At 37.9% G+C, this 17693-nt stretch overlaps 1 protein-coding gene and 1 long non-coding RNA gene across 15 annotated transcripts in view; one reads left to right on the forward strand and one right to left on the reverse strand.

The window, feature by feature from the left end:
* LOC135248930 (nuclear factor 1 X-type) overlaps positions 1-7067 on the reverse strand; it is a 151910-nt gene extending 144843 nt beyond the window's left edge. For 4 of the 13 annotated variants that reach the window (XM_064324005.1, XM_064324009.1, XM_064324003.1 and 1 more), the window contains exon 1: positions 6112-7066. In XM_064324005.1, coding sequence (XP_064180075.1) covers positions 6112-6114 — 3 coding nt within the window. In that variant the 5' untranslated portion in view covers positions 6115-7066. Of the gene's footprint in view, positions 1-6111 lie in introns of all 13 variants that reach the window. The other 9 variants (XM_064323998.1, XM_064324004.1, XM_064324013.1 and 6 more) reach the window with 7 other exon arrangements.
* Positions 6466-16463, forward strand: LOC135248933 (uncharacterized). Of its 2 annotated transcripts, XR_010328531.1 has the most exons (3): positions 6466-6596; positions 8340-8892; positions 13536-16463. It is a non-coding gene; the product is annotated as an uncharacterized LOC135248933 (long non-coding RNA). The 2 variants fall into 2 exon arrangements; XR_010328530.1 differs by lacking the exon at positions 13536-16463 and having other exon boundaries at positions 8340-9088.
* The last annotated feature ends 1230 nt before the right edge of the window (positions 16464-17693 follow it).

Genomic DNA, 17693 nt, shown 5'->3' on the forward strand with positions numbered 1-17693 from the left:
TATGAACATAGACTCACAGTCACACATGCATAATTGCATACACACATACATGCACATACACAGACATGTACACACACACGCACACATACGCACACAGATTAAAAAAAAAAATACACATACATACATGCACACACACACACCTACACCAGATACAAACACACACACATATACACACACTCACACGAAACAAAGGTACACTATCACACACACACACACACGCACATATACTTACAATTAATCATCCACACACACCACAAACGCACACACACAGAGGCACAGAACTATAATAAGTCCCAGATATTGGCAAACCACGCTGCCCGAACTTGTGGTGAAAACACAGGCTATTCATATCCTCTGCAATGAGAGGCTTTTTCAAAACTGTTGCCTTTCTCTTTTTTAAAGAGGGTTCTCTCTGCCTGAAGAATTATTACTTTTTTTGTATGATTTTCATTGGTCTTTTTGCACATTTGGACACATTCTTACACAATTCGCAGTTGACTTTTTTTTATGAATGCATAATGTTTCATGTTAAATATGAGGTTTCTACCTGAGAAGCTACAGAACTAATGACCAAAGGAGGTGGAAAATATTTTTTTGCAGCGCACTCTGTCACTGCTACACAGGTATCTAACACCTATTTTCAGCATCTGCATCTGCCAACATTCAGTAGAGTTCAGGGCCTAGCGTGTGCTGGATTATGACTTATTTTTTGGTCTGATTTATGTAATGCACAGTTCCTGATCTGAACTGAAATGGCCTTTCCTGCAGCCTGGCAGAAAGAGCAACAGCGGATGCAAAACTATGTGTCAGAAGCACAATTGATTGAATACACTGGTGGATTTTTCTGTGGTTGTGACTCGATTTCCCCAGCTTTCAGTAAACCTAGTGTGTCAGTGTGAGGTCTGTGAATTAAGGGGATGATTCAATTCAATAGCATGAAGGTTTGGCCTCAGAATTTAAGGCAGCCAACTTTTAGATTAAAAAATAATAATATATATATATATATATATGTTTGCTGTTTTATCCAAATAAGGAATACATGAAAACATTATGAATGAAAATTTTCCTTTTAAAGTTTTTTTTATTACCATCCATTGCCTCTCCACACCCCCTCCTCCACCACACACACATACCCTTCTCTGTAGCCTGTACATTATTATTAAGCACAGAATTAATTATATATTGCAACATTTTCTATATACGTAGAACATATGCCCAATCCATATGGCCAGCCCAGAGCACAACTCTCAAGGCCACCCTTAATTAACATTTTAAGAGGAAATAGAATTGTTTTAAGGCAGGGCACTGTGACCTATTTTAAGTCAAAATATATGAACAAATTAACTGAGATAAATTACTTCACACAAATGGCATGAAACATATAAGATACGGCATATTTCCTGCTGGACATTTGCAAGACGCATGTCTTCCTGTTTTTGAACTCAAAAAGTAACAATAGCCCAAACGTGTTCTCATTTTTGGGAAAGATTTCTATAATAATAAAGATAATCGCCATAACCTCACACCTCTCAGATAAATCATTTAGAGCAAATGGCCGAGTGTCAAGCTCTGTGATAACGGAGCGTGCTCTGAGAATGTATCAAACAGACAGCTTCATGGAAAGTTTATATCAGAATATTTAGCACTTTTGTACACATACTCACACACACACACGCACACACGCACACACACACACGCACACACCCAAGCACACACACACACACACACACACACACACACACAAGCACACATACACGCACGCACACACACATACACACACACGCACACACACACACACATACACGCACACACACAAGCACACACACACACACGCACACACACGCACACACACACACGACACACAACCACACCACACACACACACACACACAACACACACACACACACACACACACACACGCACACACACATACACACACACACACATACACACACACACACATACACCCACACACACAACACACACACACACACACACACACACACACACACATACACATACACGCACACACACACACATCTGCTATTCCTTTTTACTTTCCAAACACTCATTCTGGCCACACAACAATCAGCATGCATTTTAGCACTCTAATTACTATTAGTACCATTGTTTTTATTTCTCAGTATGATTTGTTGGTGGGAATTTACTGCCAAATAACAACTAAGCAAATAGCTGAAAGGCTACCACATCTAAGACAGTAAGGTTTGCGTATTTGTTTAAACATTTCAAAATGTTTTTTGGTTTTGTTTGTTTTTTTTTTAAATAGCACTGAGGGACCTTGAGTCAACATGAGAGCTATCGCTGAGTAAATTTCAGCCATTAACTTCCTGTTTCGCTAATTGAATTTGGGGGGCAGGACCGCAAGTCTGAAGTCAATCAACAACCAACACATGCACTTAACTGCAAATCAATTAAGGGCAAATGTCAATTGATTCAAAAACCATTGATCTAGTTTGAGTGAGTTTGCACAAATGTAAAAAGGAAGGATATCTTTTTTTTTTAAAATAAAATAAAACTAATGTCAGCCCGGAATGCAGGTGTGCCTTTGTGACCACTCCCGTGACTTCTAAGCAGTGATGCTGCGTGCTGCGCTGCTTCTCCTGCAGTGAGGGACACGATCTGCAGGGCTCACGTCCCTCTCTGGTCGAGCTGCAGAGCCCATGGGGAGAGTCACGCGCCGCTCCCCCAAGGCCACGCCACCAAGCCGGGAGGCTACAAGCTCGATTTAGCCTATCCCCCCCCCCCTTTTTTTTTTTTGTTATCCCTCCCGGGGTGCAACTGAACTTGAAACTGCGATGGGGTGCAGAAACACCTGGATGTTGCTGAATAAATTCCCTGCTTTAAGCCTTTTTTTATTTAACCTGAGCTGCTAGTACACAGGAGGAGCATCGCCCCCGTCTTCTCCCCCCGTCCTCTTCACCTCACCTCCCACTGTCTCGCGCTCTCGCACACCTGCGCTAGCCTGCGCTCACCTGCGCTCGCACAGCTGAGCGCCTAAAAACTCCCAGGCCTTTTCATTCGCTTTTGACAACAACAGTCTTACAACCCGGCCTGCTCTTCTCTGATCGGGTTAGTTAGATACTCGTATTATATCGTGTACGTCTTAGGTTCTAGAGAGTCCGTCCTGAGAGGGGAAAAAAAGAAAAAGAGAGAGAGAGAGAGGGAGAGGGAAGAGAGAGAGAGAAAAAGAGAGTGGGAGAGAGAGCGATAACAGAACTAAACCTTAATCATGTTCATGCGAGAAAATTTCAAATGCAGTACATGCAATACTCTGCAACAGTGCGCTCATGCACTCAAATCAGGCCTAATGTATTCATTCAAAGATATTTCTACTGAAAAACATATGCACATATGCTTTGTGAAGCTTTGAGTTAACCAAGTTAATCTATGCCTTGAGCCATCAAAAATATCCATTAACAAAAAAATAATGCAAATGAACATTTCAGATTGTTGTAATATGTTTTACTGGTCCTAAATGCCAGAACAGGAGCCCTTGAATTAGCCTATAGGATACAACTAACTTGCACCAGGAATAACATTCTGTCTGTAAAACTAGTCTACATGGGCTATGACTGCATCATGATATTTAAAAGCAGCACATTATTACAGAGGTGAGCCTGTAAACGCACGCCACTTACGCACTGTATGTTTGCTCTCATAAAGAGAGGTTCTAGCCCTGATTAGTGGGGAAGATCCACAGACCACAGCAGAAGAGAAAGTGCATGGGGGAAATGCTCACAAGAAGGGAAGGAGGACTGACCGAAAGATAAATAACTCGGAGTACTGCGTCACTCCCTTTCGCCGTCCAAAAGAGGCCTGGCGCGCGGGACTCTCGTCCAACATTTGATCTTTTTGCGGCCAGTCTCTCCCACTCTTTAAATGCGGCATCAACATCTCATCTGTGGGTGTCATTATTTACAATTTACACAGGACTGAAAACACAACGATGGGTTAGCGTTTCTCCTCACAGACCAAACACATGCCACGCTTTTTCTGGACCGGGTACAAAGCAGGAACAGACACGAGGGCCCCTGCTACTATTTGCATTGCAATTTTATATTTTCAGAGAGTGTAGAAACAGGAGCCAACTGAACTCCGCCACTTGGACATAGAGACCAAAGAAGCGCTATTATTGTTTATTATATTATATAAGGCCAAAACGGTCTGTGTGTGCAGCAGCTGCTCTTTGAAAAAAAATTATTTTGGGAATAAATAAAAATGAAAAAATACCTAGATAATATGTTGCTGTGGTTGTCTAGTAGGCCAAATACCACGCTATTAGTAGATATTGGGAAACCAATGCATTGTTTATACCAAGAGGACTCAGAAAGAAACAACTTATGAACCCCCTCTAAGATCCCATGTTACCCTTGCTGAAGAAGCTGGATATGAGTTTATCCACAACACAAACACACACACACACACACACACACACACACACACAGATGGGTTCAACGGAACAAATACTGAAATAATACAAGTAGGCAGAAATCTGCAACGATCTTACAAGATTCTGGGTTATTTTTTCATCTTAACTTTACCTACTGTTAAGTCTGTCTTGAGTAAAAGCCAGAATTCTGAGTATGAGGTCATTATTGAACAAAATACATCAAATTCATTCACATATTCTTCTTCTTCTTCAGGTAATTTGTAATTAGGCTATTATTACAAAAAACACATTCGTTCGTATTTTATTACAAACAGTTGAGAGTGCTTTTCGGAGTAAGCATTTCGGTATAGGCTACTGTACATATTTGCCTCTTTGCCCCTCCTTGTTGATAGTTTGGGGACCATGGTGTCATCGACGACGCAATAAGAATGCTAATTGATAAAGTGACAATGTTGACGTTATTACAGCCCTAATAATCATACAATAAGCGTTTCAAGCCGGGAGATTCAATAGCTTACTCCGATTGAAATGTCTCCAACAAACGCCACCATCCGCAATTCACATACAACGTTGGCCTAATATTACAATAAAACATGCTGTCGTCACGTGTAGACTACATTCTGTATGATCTTACTGTGTGAGGAGAGTGTCTTCTCTTTCACCTCGGTCAAGTTTGACAATTGCAATTGTCGACTTGTTCTCTGCACAGCCTGCTGTAAGATCGTTCACACGGCTATTACCTTTACTACTCGGTAACACAAACGATAGGATAACGACTTATTATAGGATAACGAGGATGTAGCGGAATTTTTTTAATTAAACATTTAACTAAACATAACAGGGCTTTGCACGTTTTTAGTCATCAGCTTGAATAATAATAACAACAGCAATAATAATACTCATAATAATAACAGTTATTTTATTATCATTATTATTAGTATAATTATTTACTATTATTCCGTTTTATTATTATGCTGAAGGTAAATTGTAGTGTCCATGTTTCATATTCCAAAGATAAGTGTGGTTCAAATATTAAGTGGGGAAAAAATTAAAAACAGAAAAGTGTCTATATGCTGTAAATATAAATATATTGGTTTGTTTATCTTAAACCACTTAGCTAAGTTGCATTGCCAAACTGCATATAAACATATAAAGACTGGCAAGCAACGCACTGTGCCGTGCTCAGCTTATAAAGAAGAAGCTTGACAAGTGCAATTAGAGGCTAGAGGCTAGAACTACAGCTAAAAGCGAGATTCGCTTGAATTGTCGTGAAAAGGGTTCTGTGAGGAGGGCTCAAGAGAGTTTTCGGGCAGTTAGACGGTACTGTTGTAAATGAGTAGGCTACGACGACAAAGTTTATGTAAAGTTCTCCAACGCTGAAATACTTTTCAGTGAAAAATTATCGTTCCACCTAAATCACTTGACATCTGAACACGCGCGCGCGCACACAAAAAGTTCATCTTTGATCAAAAGCCATCACATCCACACCGAAAACCAGAAAACTATATTAAAAATCGAGTCCTGTCGAAACTAACTTAGAAACTGTCATTGCTTGAAATCCACTTTTAAAATCTATTATTTAAATCTAAACGGTTTCGCCTGAGCAAAGTTTTCATGTTTAAACAGAAAAAAAAATACTTGTTCAAAACCTCTCAAATGTATTTTAAGAAGAGCAAAATATTGATTTACACAGCACGTACCATTGTGGAGCAGGGAAATTTGCCAACAGCCTCAAAGACCCATTTTCCTTTAAAAAAAAAAAGCTCAGCTTCCAAAAACTGTGAGTGGGAGAAAGGGCGAGAGAGCGCGACTTGGATTCTTCGGTGATACCGGAAGCAGAAAAAGAACCTTAAAACAAGACGGCCTGTGGCCCAGCGAACATTTTGTTGAAAAGTAAGTCTTCTGCTTAAGGGAAAGGAAAGAGAGGAGGATTATCCAGGCCTTCACCACCTCGGCGTCATTCTGGATGTTTCAGTTCACTTTTAACGCGAGTGACTTCCATCAGAAACAGTCGTCAACCTCGGAGCTCCAGGAGATTTGCTATTGCAGTCTGGCTCAAAACGCCGCGCTCTGTCCACCAAATCTCTCGCGGAGCTGTTCACCCGATACCGTTCACGATGTCTGTGGTTCGTCAGAAACAAGAGAAAAAAAGTGACAAACAGGTTGAATGAAATTGAGATTGACAGTAAGTTGTTTTCAACGTATATGTGATTAAATATCAGCTGTTGACTCTTTCTAGGATTTAAGACTGCATCACGTCTCTCTCTCCATCCCTCTCTCTATCGCTCTCTCCACTATCCCCCTCCTCTCCTCCTGTACCAAAAAGTGGAACCCCCTTTGGTCCTTCTCCACCTCCTCCTCCAAACTGAGATTAGACCTGATTAAAAAAAGATCAAGTTCGTCTTATAACGATGATTTCTGTGCGAACACCAAAGGTGTTTGAGCGAGAGAGGAGGCAGCAGAGATAAAGAATACGTAAACCCAAATGAAAGCTTCCACAGATCGACCATATATTTGTATGTACCCAGTCCGACGACGTAAGTAAGCAGATAACAATAAATCGTGAATATACAGAAAGACCGTTGCGTCTGCCTGGACCGCGGTCGGGGAAGCGGAGAGCTGGTGAATTATTAATAAACTGAGAGGCTCGCAGTCTGTCGTGTTCAACGAGTGGCCACGGTGGCAGCTGGGGCTTTAGGAGAATTAGACGGGCTCTGGGTAAATCGTGGACGGTGGGGATTACCGCTCACAGGCTACAGTGTATCGGCTGCAAAACGGATAGGGGGAGAAAGGGAGCGGGACAGAAGCTGCCCAGTGCAAGCGTGGCAACAGAGTAAACTCCAAAATAAGACCCAATTTGCTATGACTGTTGCTGGAATTTGCTCGAATGTGGCTAGGTAGGTGACAGGTAGTCTGTGTAAAGGTGCGCTCAAAATCAACAACTATACCCCACTTGACTCGATTCATATTTCCCTGCACAAAAATAACACACACACACACACACACATATATATATATATATATATATATGTGTGACAGTGAGAGAGATGCTCTAAAGAGATGTTGGAACTAGTAGCAAGAGCGCAGCGGGGTGCGCCACAAGAGCCAGGTGAAGCCAGTTGTGTGTCGGACATGGCGGTGCTTGTTTTAAAACAGTTATTTTCAATATTACCCCAGTCTCAATAGTAATTCTTATATATAAGGCGTTTGTCCACCCCCCGCCTCAGGCAAATAGTTATACTGTTAGAATGCTCCGAAATGCAGTTCTGCCTTGAATATCAGACTGATTTGAATTATTTTAATTGCTGTTAAAATATTCACACGCATTGTATTGTTCTGAGAAAGAATGAATCATAATATCTGAAACCTCATTAAATATACGAATTTGTTATGCACGCCATGTAAAGCCTTTGTCTTTTTCCATGCAGGCCTTTACATGTTGTTGGTATTTATTTATTTTTTTGGGTCGAAATAAGCGCACGGCATGCAACTTGTCTTTATATATGCAATAAACACATGCTCTATTAATTTTCTGCACATGTGCTCGTGCTATCCAACCGTTGTGCACTATGATATGTTACCACTAGTGTGGTTTCGTTTTGTCATCTGATGTCTTTAAATTGTTTCAACAATAAACACAACGGACTGAGTACACTTTGCCGTTATCAACATACGTATACACTTTTGTCTCATCAGTAATTACATGAAATGTAAAAATGTTGGCGTTACCTCTGTCAAATATTCGCATCGATTGAAATGTCCCTCAGCATGTGCAGCTATGTAAACAGACCCATACAAACCTGGTATTCGAAAGGCCAGACTTGCATGTCTATTTCTCACGTTTTTCGTCTCACGTTGCTCCAGTCGTGGGTGTTTCTTACTTATGCTGGGTTTGTCTACTAATTTATGTTATTTGCTTGTTTTGCAGTGACTTCAGGTTCCCTCTCTGAAGTGCAGTGACATCGATGCTACACCGTCGACTGGCCTTCATTACATGAAACACTCCATTAGGCCTATAAGTTCATAATTTACCTTTATGGAGCGCTTAAATTGTATCACTCTAATTTTGAAGCAATCGTACAGTGGTGTTTTTTGAATAAATATACTAACAAAGCAAAATGCTCAGTGTTAAATCAACAAGAGTTAATTTTACTCTGATGTAGTACATTTTATCCTTTGTGGGTTTACATAGACGCTGCTAGAGCAGAATCAACAATGAACTTTTTATTATGTGTAGGCCTACGTAGCTCAGAAAAATAAATTGTGTTATATATATATATATATATATATATATTAATGTGAAGCACTACATGTCTTGTCAGGAATGGTTGCTAGGCCTATGTTATGCTTGAACGTGAAACATGTACATATTTTTTACTTTTTTCAGTTTTAACCACCCATTGGTCCTATGCATTACAGCAATGAAACGTCCGTACATTCATGTAGTATGAACAGGTCATCAAAGAAGATAACGATAGGCGGTGAGTAAACCATATTCCTTCCCAGCGGATGTGTACTTCTGAAGTGCCATTAACTATTTGATCACCAAAAATGTGGACTTAGCATGTACTAATTTATGAAAATATGTACATTTTTATTTCAGTGTTAATCAAGATATTTTTAAACTGTCGTAGGCCTACTCTCCAAAAATATAAGAATAAATGTGTGTTGCCTATACCTGCTTGCCAATCATCCCTTAATTTATGCTCTCCATTTACACAGTTTTACACAGTTTTTTATCATCTACGGCAGTAAGATGACTGACATTGACACTGACACTGACATTTTCAAAAATTTTGGAGGACATAAGCGTCCTACACATAAGCGTCCTTTGTAAAATATTAAACAATGCGTTTGAATAACGACGAATAAACTCGGATCTCACTTGAAAAATATCACTCGAAGCATATGTTGAGTCTGTGTGGTAGATAGTACAAATGTAGGCATTAGCATTATGATTACTGCTATATGCTACTGACAGCTAATACTGCGAATGCAGCTTTTTTGTTTGTCATACATCTATACAAACTCCTGCACTTTAAAGCGAATTAATCTCTCTCCCTCTCTCTCTCATATATGTATATTAAAAATCAAACCATAGCTACACTGAAATATTCCAAGAGAAAAGCAATAGGCCTACTTTATTGTGTATACTGTGTTTTACCTGTACAGTTGCTACTGAGAATTTTTTTAAACCTTTATCTTCAAAGGAACTTTACTTAGTTTGAAAGTATTTTTACATATGCCTGATAATTGTGGAACAATATATAGACATTTTTTCTATGAATACTGACTATTTGGTTGTTGTGTAAAACTATTTTAGAAGACACTGTGTTGACAGTGCATTCTGGCGAATAAACGTTAATTTGTTGTTAGCACGGAGGTGACATTTCCTTTTCTAAGTTCACGTTCACAGTAAAGCGTTTTAAAGCATGAATGTTGTTTTGTTATTTTATCGAACTCTTTTCTGTTCTGGAAATACTGTTGGGTATTTTCTCAACAAAATACAATATTTTTGGGGGGGAATGCAGAATGCATATATATTACTATGTGTAATTCAAAATTTGCAGTAGAAGTCTGTTAATTTTAAACAATTCTAATAGCTCCAACCATCAGGTGTTCAAACATTATTAATTTGCGCGTCCGCGAGTGTGTGTGTGCGTGTGTGCTCGTTCAGCTTTGAAATTATAGAAAGTTTAGCGTTGAGGACTGAAATAGGCCCAAATTCAATCTGGGGTCTGTAAAACAAATGGTCGTATTATTTGTTATTTGACTCTTAGAAGTACAATTTAAATTTTTAGAAATCTAAAATCTAATCTTTTTTTAGATTTTTAAAAAGATTTTTCAGATTTTCTTCAAATGAACAATTTCAGTGATGTTATAAATTGTGAAGTTAAATTTTTTTTATTATGTTGGTGCACTGGCTATAGCCTTATTTACAAGACAAGTTTATGCCCTTCCATGAAAGTTAATATAATTGAGCGTCTGTTCCAGTGTAAGATATGTGAATTAAGCCACAGGTGAAATACATTATAATTGAATATAAAGATAATATTTTGTCATATTAATCGTATTTTCTTATGCCATCGATTGTTGTTGCGCAAATAAAGAACAAAAAGGCTAAAAAGCTTATAATATAGGCACAATACTGCAACCTTTCTGATTGTGATTCTGAATGGGTTTGAGAATGATATGTTGGGTTTATTTAAATTTTTCGATTCTTACCGCACTTTTTTTCGTTAATATGAGAAACTACCAATCTCCCAAAGTTTTCAATGAACGAAGAAAGGTGCCACTTTGTTCCCCAAACCTGATATATATCAGCTAACCCTCATAAGATGCCTTTCTTGAGAAGAATTCATTTCAACATGATTAGGATTTTTATTATAGTGAAATATGAAATACAAGTGGATTATATGTTTTTTTTTTTCTATATGGAGACATACATGTCCATGGCTGAAAACCATTTTTCCCATTTTAGTAATAATAATAATAATAATTATTATTATTATTATTAATGTATTATTATTATTATTAGTATTATTATTGGTAGTAGTTGTAGTAATGCTGGTAGCACTAATAAAGTAATAACAGTAATAGTTTCATTGTGATCATTTTTTCTGTAGCCATATTTAGATCAATTCAAATTGATAACTTCTCTAATACAGTTTTTCTGCTACCATTTATTATGCTGTTTTTACATGTCTAAAAAGAAATCACATAAGTTTCAGACAGCTTTTTTTCAGAACTAGATTGATCAACTGAGATGTACTGAGTGAGAGCATGTGTCAAGGCTATTGGAATGTCAATCATCTTGATTTTCAATCAGATTTTTTTCCTGCATACTCAACTACTACTACAACTACAACTACTCAAAGAAACACACACACACCTACTGTAAGAGTCATTGAAGTTATACCATGTTTCCTTAAAAACCTAAAGAAATATATACTATAATAAAATAAAATTGATTACATCATTATTTTTAATACATGTCATACAATGACTAACTAGGGAAGTAAAATAACTTCCAAATTTGTTCTTTTCACTCTAATCAGTCTAAATGTAATCAGCTAAATCAGCTGCACTATCATGATGAATATACGACAATCAGAATTTTCTGGGTTCACTTTTTTCATCTTGATGTTTAGTTGGCTAATAAGAATGCCAACAAAAATGCTATTGTCAATATTCTTACACATGTTGAGGGTGATTTCTGCCTTAGCATCCTGTCATGATGCAATTATTATCGTTCTTCAGATGCATAGCCTGTTCTCGAGTTGATCTATATAATTTTACATTGTTGGCCTTCTATTTATTTTTTTATTTTTATTTTTTTTTGTATATCACCCATTTTACAAGAAAGACTTACCGGCCTGAGTCAGCCTATGATTAAAAATATCGGTTTGGTTCATCGTTATCATCACAATGATTTTCAAGAGATTTATATCTCGGGCATTTACCATGTAGCGTAGGCCCTTCAAGCTACCACTGCTAGCATGCCTTCAGCCTGTAACGTCTTTCTGGATGATGATGATGAGGATGATGATGGTCGTGGTTTCTGATCAGCCTATATACACAATATGAGTTATGACACATGCAATTGATATATCCTGCTAGGGCAAAACAAAAATTGCACGTGTCATTCCCTATTACTTGATTAATAAAGAATATTTACCTTGGCATTTGTAAATTCCTTAATAGATTTTAATCTTGACACTATCTTGAAACAGAAAAGTGAATTAAGTACCCATTTCCCTTATCGCCTGTATTGCAGTGAAACGTGGAACTGTGAACCACAGCAATGTACCACAGCCTCACCCGCCCTGCAAGAGCAAACAGTTCCGTTTATCTAACCTAAATAGTGTTTAGCTTGTACCTGCGGTATTTTAAGGTATTTTATTTATGTTTGATTCAATCGATCAGTATCATAGCAGCGCAAAAACAAAACAAAAGAATTTAAGCATGTGTCATGTTGGGAGAAGGTACTGTGCATTAGTCAAAAGCTGAAGATGACAAGTAGGCTATATGTTGCTGTGGTAGGCTATATGAGTAGGTACAGTACCAACAGGCTATTGCTGCTCCGTTCATTGCATAAGTAAACCTCAGATGGGCTGCTTGTCATGATGGTTTTGATATTGCTAGTTAATTCTTACCCGTCCTATTTCAGTGATGTGGATTTCGTCTGACCCTCAAAAGTCTTATCGTATGATGATGTTCAGCATTAACACATATTTACTATATTTAAGCACATCCTACTGTTTCTACTATTGTTACAACTACTACTACTACTACTACTACTACTACTGCTACTACTACTGCTGCTGCTGCTGCTGCTGCCGCCGCTGCTACTAAAAATAATAATAATTTTCTGTTTGGACACCATTCCTATTTGTTTTAGCGTTATCATAAAATAATTTATAGGCTATAGTTTATTACATTCTTTGTAGTCGGTGGAATTTTTGTTAAAACTTGCATGTGGCCTCTCATAAAACCAAAAAAACATTTTAGAATAATTTAATTGCATCTGTTTTTTTGTGGGAAAAGTTATGGAAAAAAGTAATACAGTTCCACCTTCCCTTGGGCAACTTATATAACAATCCGTGGCACTTGATTACGCCTGCAGATAACGTGGAGTAGAAATTCCTGTCATTGCTCGTGAATTTATTTATTTAATTAACGTTTACACTTGTTGCAATAAAAATTTTAATTCCAGTTAAAATTAATCAGAATAAATATATATTTTTTCATATTAAAATATTAAATTCGAATGATGTCGAATGCCATCATTTAAATATTTTGTTAATGTTCGCATTTAGATATTGCTCTTACTGCGTAAGGCATGGATGCATTTCTTAAATCAGAATCATTCTAACCTTCATATTTAGACATAATATAAAACAAATATGTAGGCCTAATAAAAAGATTTTATATAAGAATGGACTTTTGAATAGCTTAAATAATCTATAAGGCTACTGATGCCTTGAGAATGCACACCACATCCAGGCTTAAGGCATTTCTCAATTTTAAGTTATTCTGGTGCACCCAATTACGCAATTGCCCCCATAAAGAATTGCATCGATATCTTATGTGTTTAATGCTATTTTTATCCTTTTCATTTTAGCATCAACCTGGAACACCTCAATTGACGGACGAGATAAAAATTATAAACGTCGTTCATTAAACACGCCTTCCACGTTATGGTTTCACTAAATTATTAATGTGTAAAGGCTATTTGTTAATATTGAATGCATAAAATTAAACATTTTTAGTTAATAAACTTTGCTATTTATTTAGTTTTCAACTGTTCAACTTTTGCATAAAAATGGTTACTACTTTTGAATGTCCAAAATGCAATGGCATTGCACTTATTGCAGCTAGATCAGTACATTGCAGGAATCGTTACATTATTATTATTAGTTTTAGAAGCAATTGTAGGTAATTTATTTACTTTTATTTTTTATTTTTCAAGGAATTCTTTTCTACTGACATTTTTCTACATTCTGGGCGTATTACATTTAATTAAATTACATGCCACTGTCCCCAATAAGTGTGCTGCATTATATTCGTTATTTGAAATCAAGTTATTTTGGAACCAAATTTACGACCATAATGAAAATATGATTCTTGCATTTTTCGTTATTAGTGGTCATTGGTGTTATATTTCGTACACTGGTGAATACATTTGGCTACGACTGAATGACAGAGGAAAAAAGTTGCAAAAAATGTACATTCCTCAGTTCTGCATAATTTGGCTTCTGCTATATATATTTAATTGTATGTATAATTCTTCATGATAACTAAATAGAAAAATTAAGGACTACAGGATGAACGATAGGCTGCCTAACGACCGCGCTTTAAAATGTCGTCGTTCACATGTTAGTTTTCAGAATACTTTTAAAACGAATCTATTTTTGTTTTTTCAGATAGCTTCATCTTGGCCTATTAATATTCTCACAATTACATTTCAGTCGACGAATTTCCTTTCAGATGCTTAAAGAATATGGCAAAATCAAAGCGATTATAATGGAGGAATGAACCGAAAGGCGTCCCGGGGGATTAAAAAAATAACTGTTAAACCTTCGCTGGCATGTGTGTAATGTCTCCTAATTGTACTCACACGGGGAATGCAGAGGGAAAGTTAAGCCTGAACGCATCAATTAGAACCCGGCCGTGGGTAATGAGCGCGGAGCGGAGCGGTTCTCACCGCGAGCGCGGACACAGCTTTTCTGACACCACACTGTTTTACTCCGTGGCATAATGTGGGCATTGAATCTACAAAACACTATAAGCGGCGGCTTCGCTCATGTTTGCATCGAGTTGACTACGACGAGCCAAGCCTGGCCAGTGATGCTATCTTCTCATGCAACCTATTTAGGCTTCCCGTAGTTATTTATACTTGAGACGCTAACGTTACAACACATGGCAGCCCTTGGCATTATTGAATTATGTGGAAAAAAAACATCGGTTATATTAAGGGATTTCATTTTGCACAGATATTATGTGAATAAACGGGAACACAGTCTGGATGGATGGTTTCCAGATAAATAGGGACAAATCGGCCTCGCCCTATTGCCCTCTAACAAAACAACAAGGCAGTTGGTACCTATACACATTTTAGCATTGGATTAGCAACTGTAGTTTAATGTAATTAAATGAATACACTTTTACAACTCAGAGTTTAAGATGAACTTATGTACTGGTGTAACATATTTTGCCTAAGATTAACTGGAACAAAGTTGACCGAACTCACTGGTTTGCACAGTATACTTAGTTTGCTTAGTTTCAGGGAGAGGGTAAGCGTAACGGTACGCTATATTTTTATAGTTTTCTCCTACAGTAAAATTGCCTGAACGTAGAAACAGCATGGGCTCCTCCTAACGCGCCTGTAAATTATCTAATTATAATGGAAAACGGCTAAGACGTTTGGTAGTCATAACACTTATCTGAGAACAATTTGTCACCATCCGTTTAATGTGCGCTTTTAAGAGATTGTCCACACACAGTCATGTTGTTCGCGATTTAAGAGAATGACAGGGCTTTTGTTTTCTTGACAAGTCTTTTGTAAAATGATGTTACCTGGTGTTGGAAAGTAACCTATATAGGCCCACTATTATTTTGGGAAAGTAAGTTTGAAAAAGAAAAACTGTTGTCTACAAATTCCATGCTGGATATTATGAAGCTATTATTACGTTTTGAAGAATTTGGCCTACTTATCGGCGTCAGAAAGTTAAAGGTGCAACAATATTTTACAATAGAAACTGTAAAATATTGTTGGCGAAACTATTGAAACCACCCTTCTTTTCACACTTTGCTTGCTGTGCGGGCCCGTTATTGCTAATAATTAAATTTAAAGGCTTTAATTATGATTGCAGGCCTACTTTTAGTTTTAATAAGTGCCCTGCTAATAGAGTTTTTTGTCTTTTGTTTTTATTATTGAAATCAGTTCTGCTTATAAAATAAAATCTATACTCACCCATCTGGAAGTTTTCACGAACTCGCCTGATTTCTCATCTTTGCCCCGGTTTTGCGTCTCATTTTCTCTGCAAACGTGTCATTGTTGGTCTCTGTTTTTCTGTCTTTTTTCAGGGTTCTTTTCAGAACGTCTTATTATAGCTTCAGGAAACCAACGGTACCGGGCAGCCTTATTTTTTCCTATGTTAGGCTATGTTAGGTGGACATTTTATTATTAAAAAAAAGTCAATTTAGTACATGAAGATAAAGAAGCTCTAATATATTGTGTGGATGAACAGTAAGGCCATTGTCGTTCAATGTGATGATGTTTACCTTTGCATTTGTTCTTTTATAATTGGAAAAGCGGGTAAGGGGAGGCTTGGAAAGGGTCGCGGCATAGTGCTGCCGTCTCCCGGCAAAGCAGGCTGAGCTCCAGCTCTTAAAACAGCCTCCCGCAGCTGGGTCTTGCTTTTCCCTTACTCTCACGCTAAAATTGGCTCGGGTGTAAAATACGATGCGGTGGTAAGTTTCATAAGTTAATTTATTGGAAATTAATGACATTATTATTATTATTATTATTAGTAGTAGTAGTAGTAGTAGTAGTAATAGTAGAGAAGTAGTTGTAGTAGTAGGCTGTAATTATGGTGCATTTTATCAAGCTTTATGATTTGCATTTGGTCTTTCCAATCCACTTTCAAAGTTGCCGAATCTGTGATTTTTGCATAGTAACAAAGAATTTTCTTTATCTAACAAAGCAGGCATTAAATTTGCTTTTCCCATCTCTGCCCTACATGGAATTCCCAGGGCCAGTGACAGTGGCACTGAGAGAACACACACTCTACATCTCCGATCTTAAACGCACACGTACACACACCCCCCACACACTCACAGGCACATGCATACACACAAACACCCACACACACACACACACTCAGATACACATCCCCACACACTCACACACACGTACACATGCACACACTCACACACATGCATACGTACACACACACACACAAACACATGCATGCACACACGACCATGTGTGCACGCACACACGCACTCAAGCACATAAACACACACACAACTTCTACCGACTTTTCATAACTTTTGTGAAGTGAACCTTGCGCAGCAGGAACAAAAGCACCCACAAACAAAAGGAAATGCACAAAAAGTCTAGAATGGGGATGACTAAAAACTGAGAGAGAAACTAGGCAACAAAGTACCACGGAATGCTAACCCCAACTACAGAACGACCATGTTTGAAGCAGTTACCATGCCCTGAAACTCTCTCCATTTTGTTCTCTACAGAGGGTAATTGTATAGAGTAAGGAGTCCACTTCCTGTACTGACTACCAGGTAATCGACAAACAAAAGAAAGAAGCACAACGGAGTTCGTTTCCACACACAAATCTACAGAACCGTCTGACGATGTTCGGCTTGTGAAGCAGCAGTGTTTCTGTACAATTTATGGCGCAGGGGCAAAATTTTTCACAGATCCCCTTTCACTGAAGTTACTGAGAAAAATAAAAAGTCCAACATCTCTAGCTGAAGGTGTCCTGAGGGGACTAATCGACAATCAGTGGTTCCAGAAGTGCTGTGAAGTAATGCAAAAATCTCTAAACTGTCTGTTTAGATACTTACTCCTAGCAAATGAGAACCATCCATTAGATATATATACATTTCCCACAGGTATAGTGTGATTGGTTCCAGATGGTCTTTCTGTACGGCAGAGGTAAGCCGAGTACAATAACAGAGCGTTTGCTTGAGTCTCGAACTCGGACGAAAAATAAAAGTCAGTTCTTTCAGAAATCCACAGAGATGGGGGATATCG

The sequence above is a fragment of the Anguilla rostrata genome, chromosome 2 (genome assembly GCF_018555375.3).
Source record: "Anguilla rostrata isolate EN2019 chromosome 2, ASM1855537v3, whole genome shotgun sequence".
Lineage (NCBI taxonomy): Eukaryota > Metazoa > Chordata > Actinopteri > Anguilliformes > Anguillidae > Anguilla > Anguilla rostrata.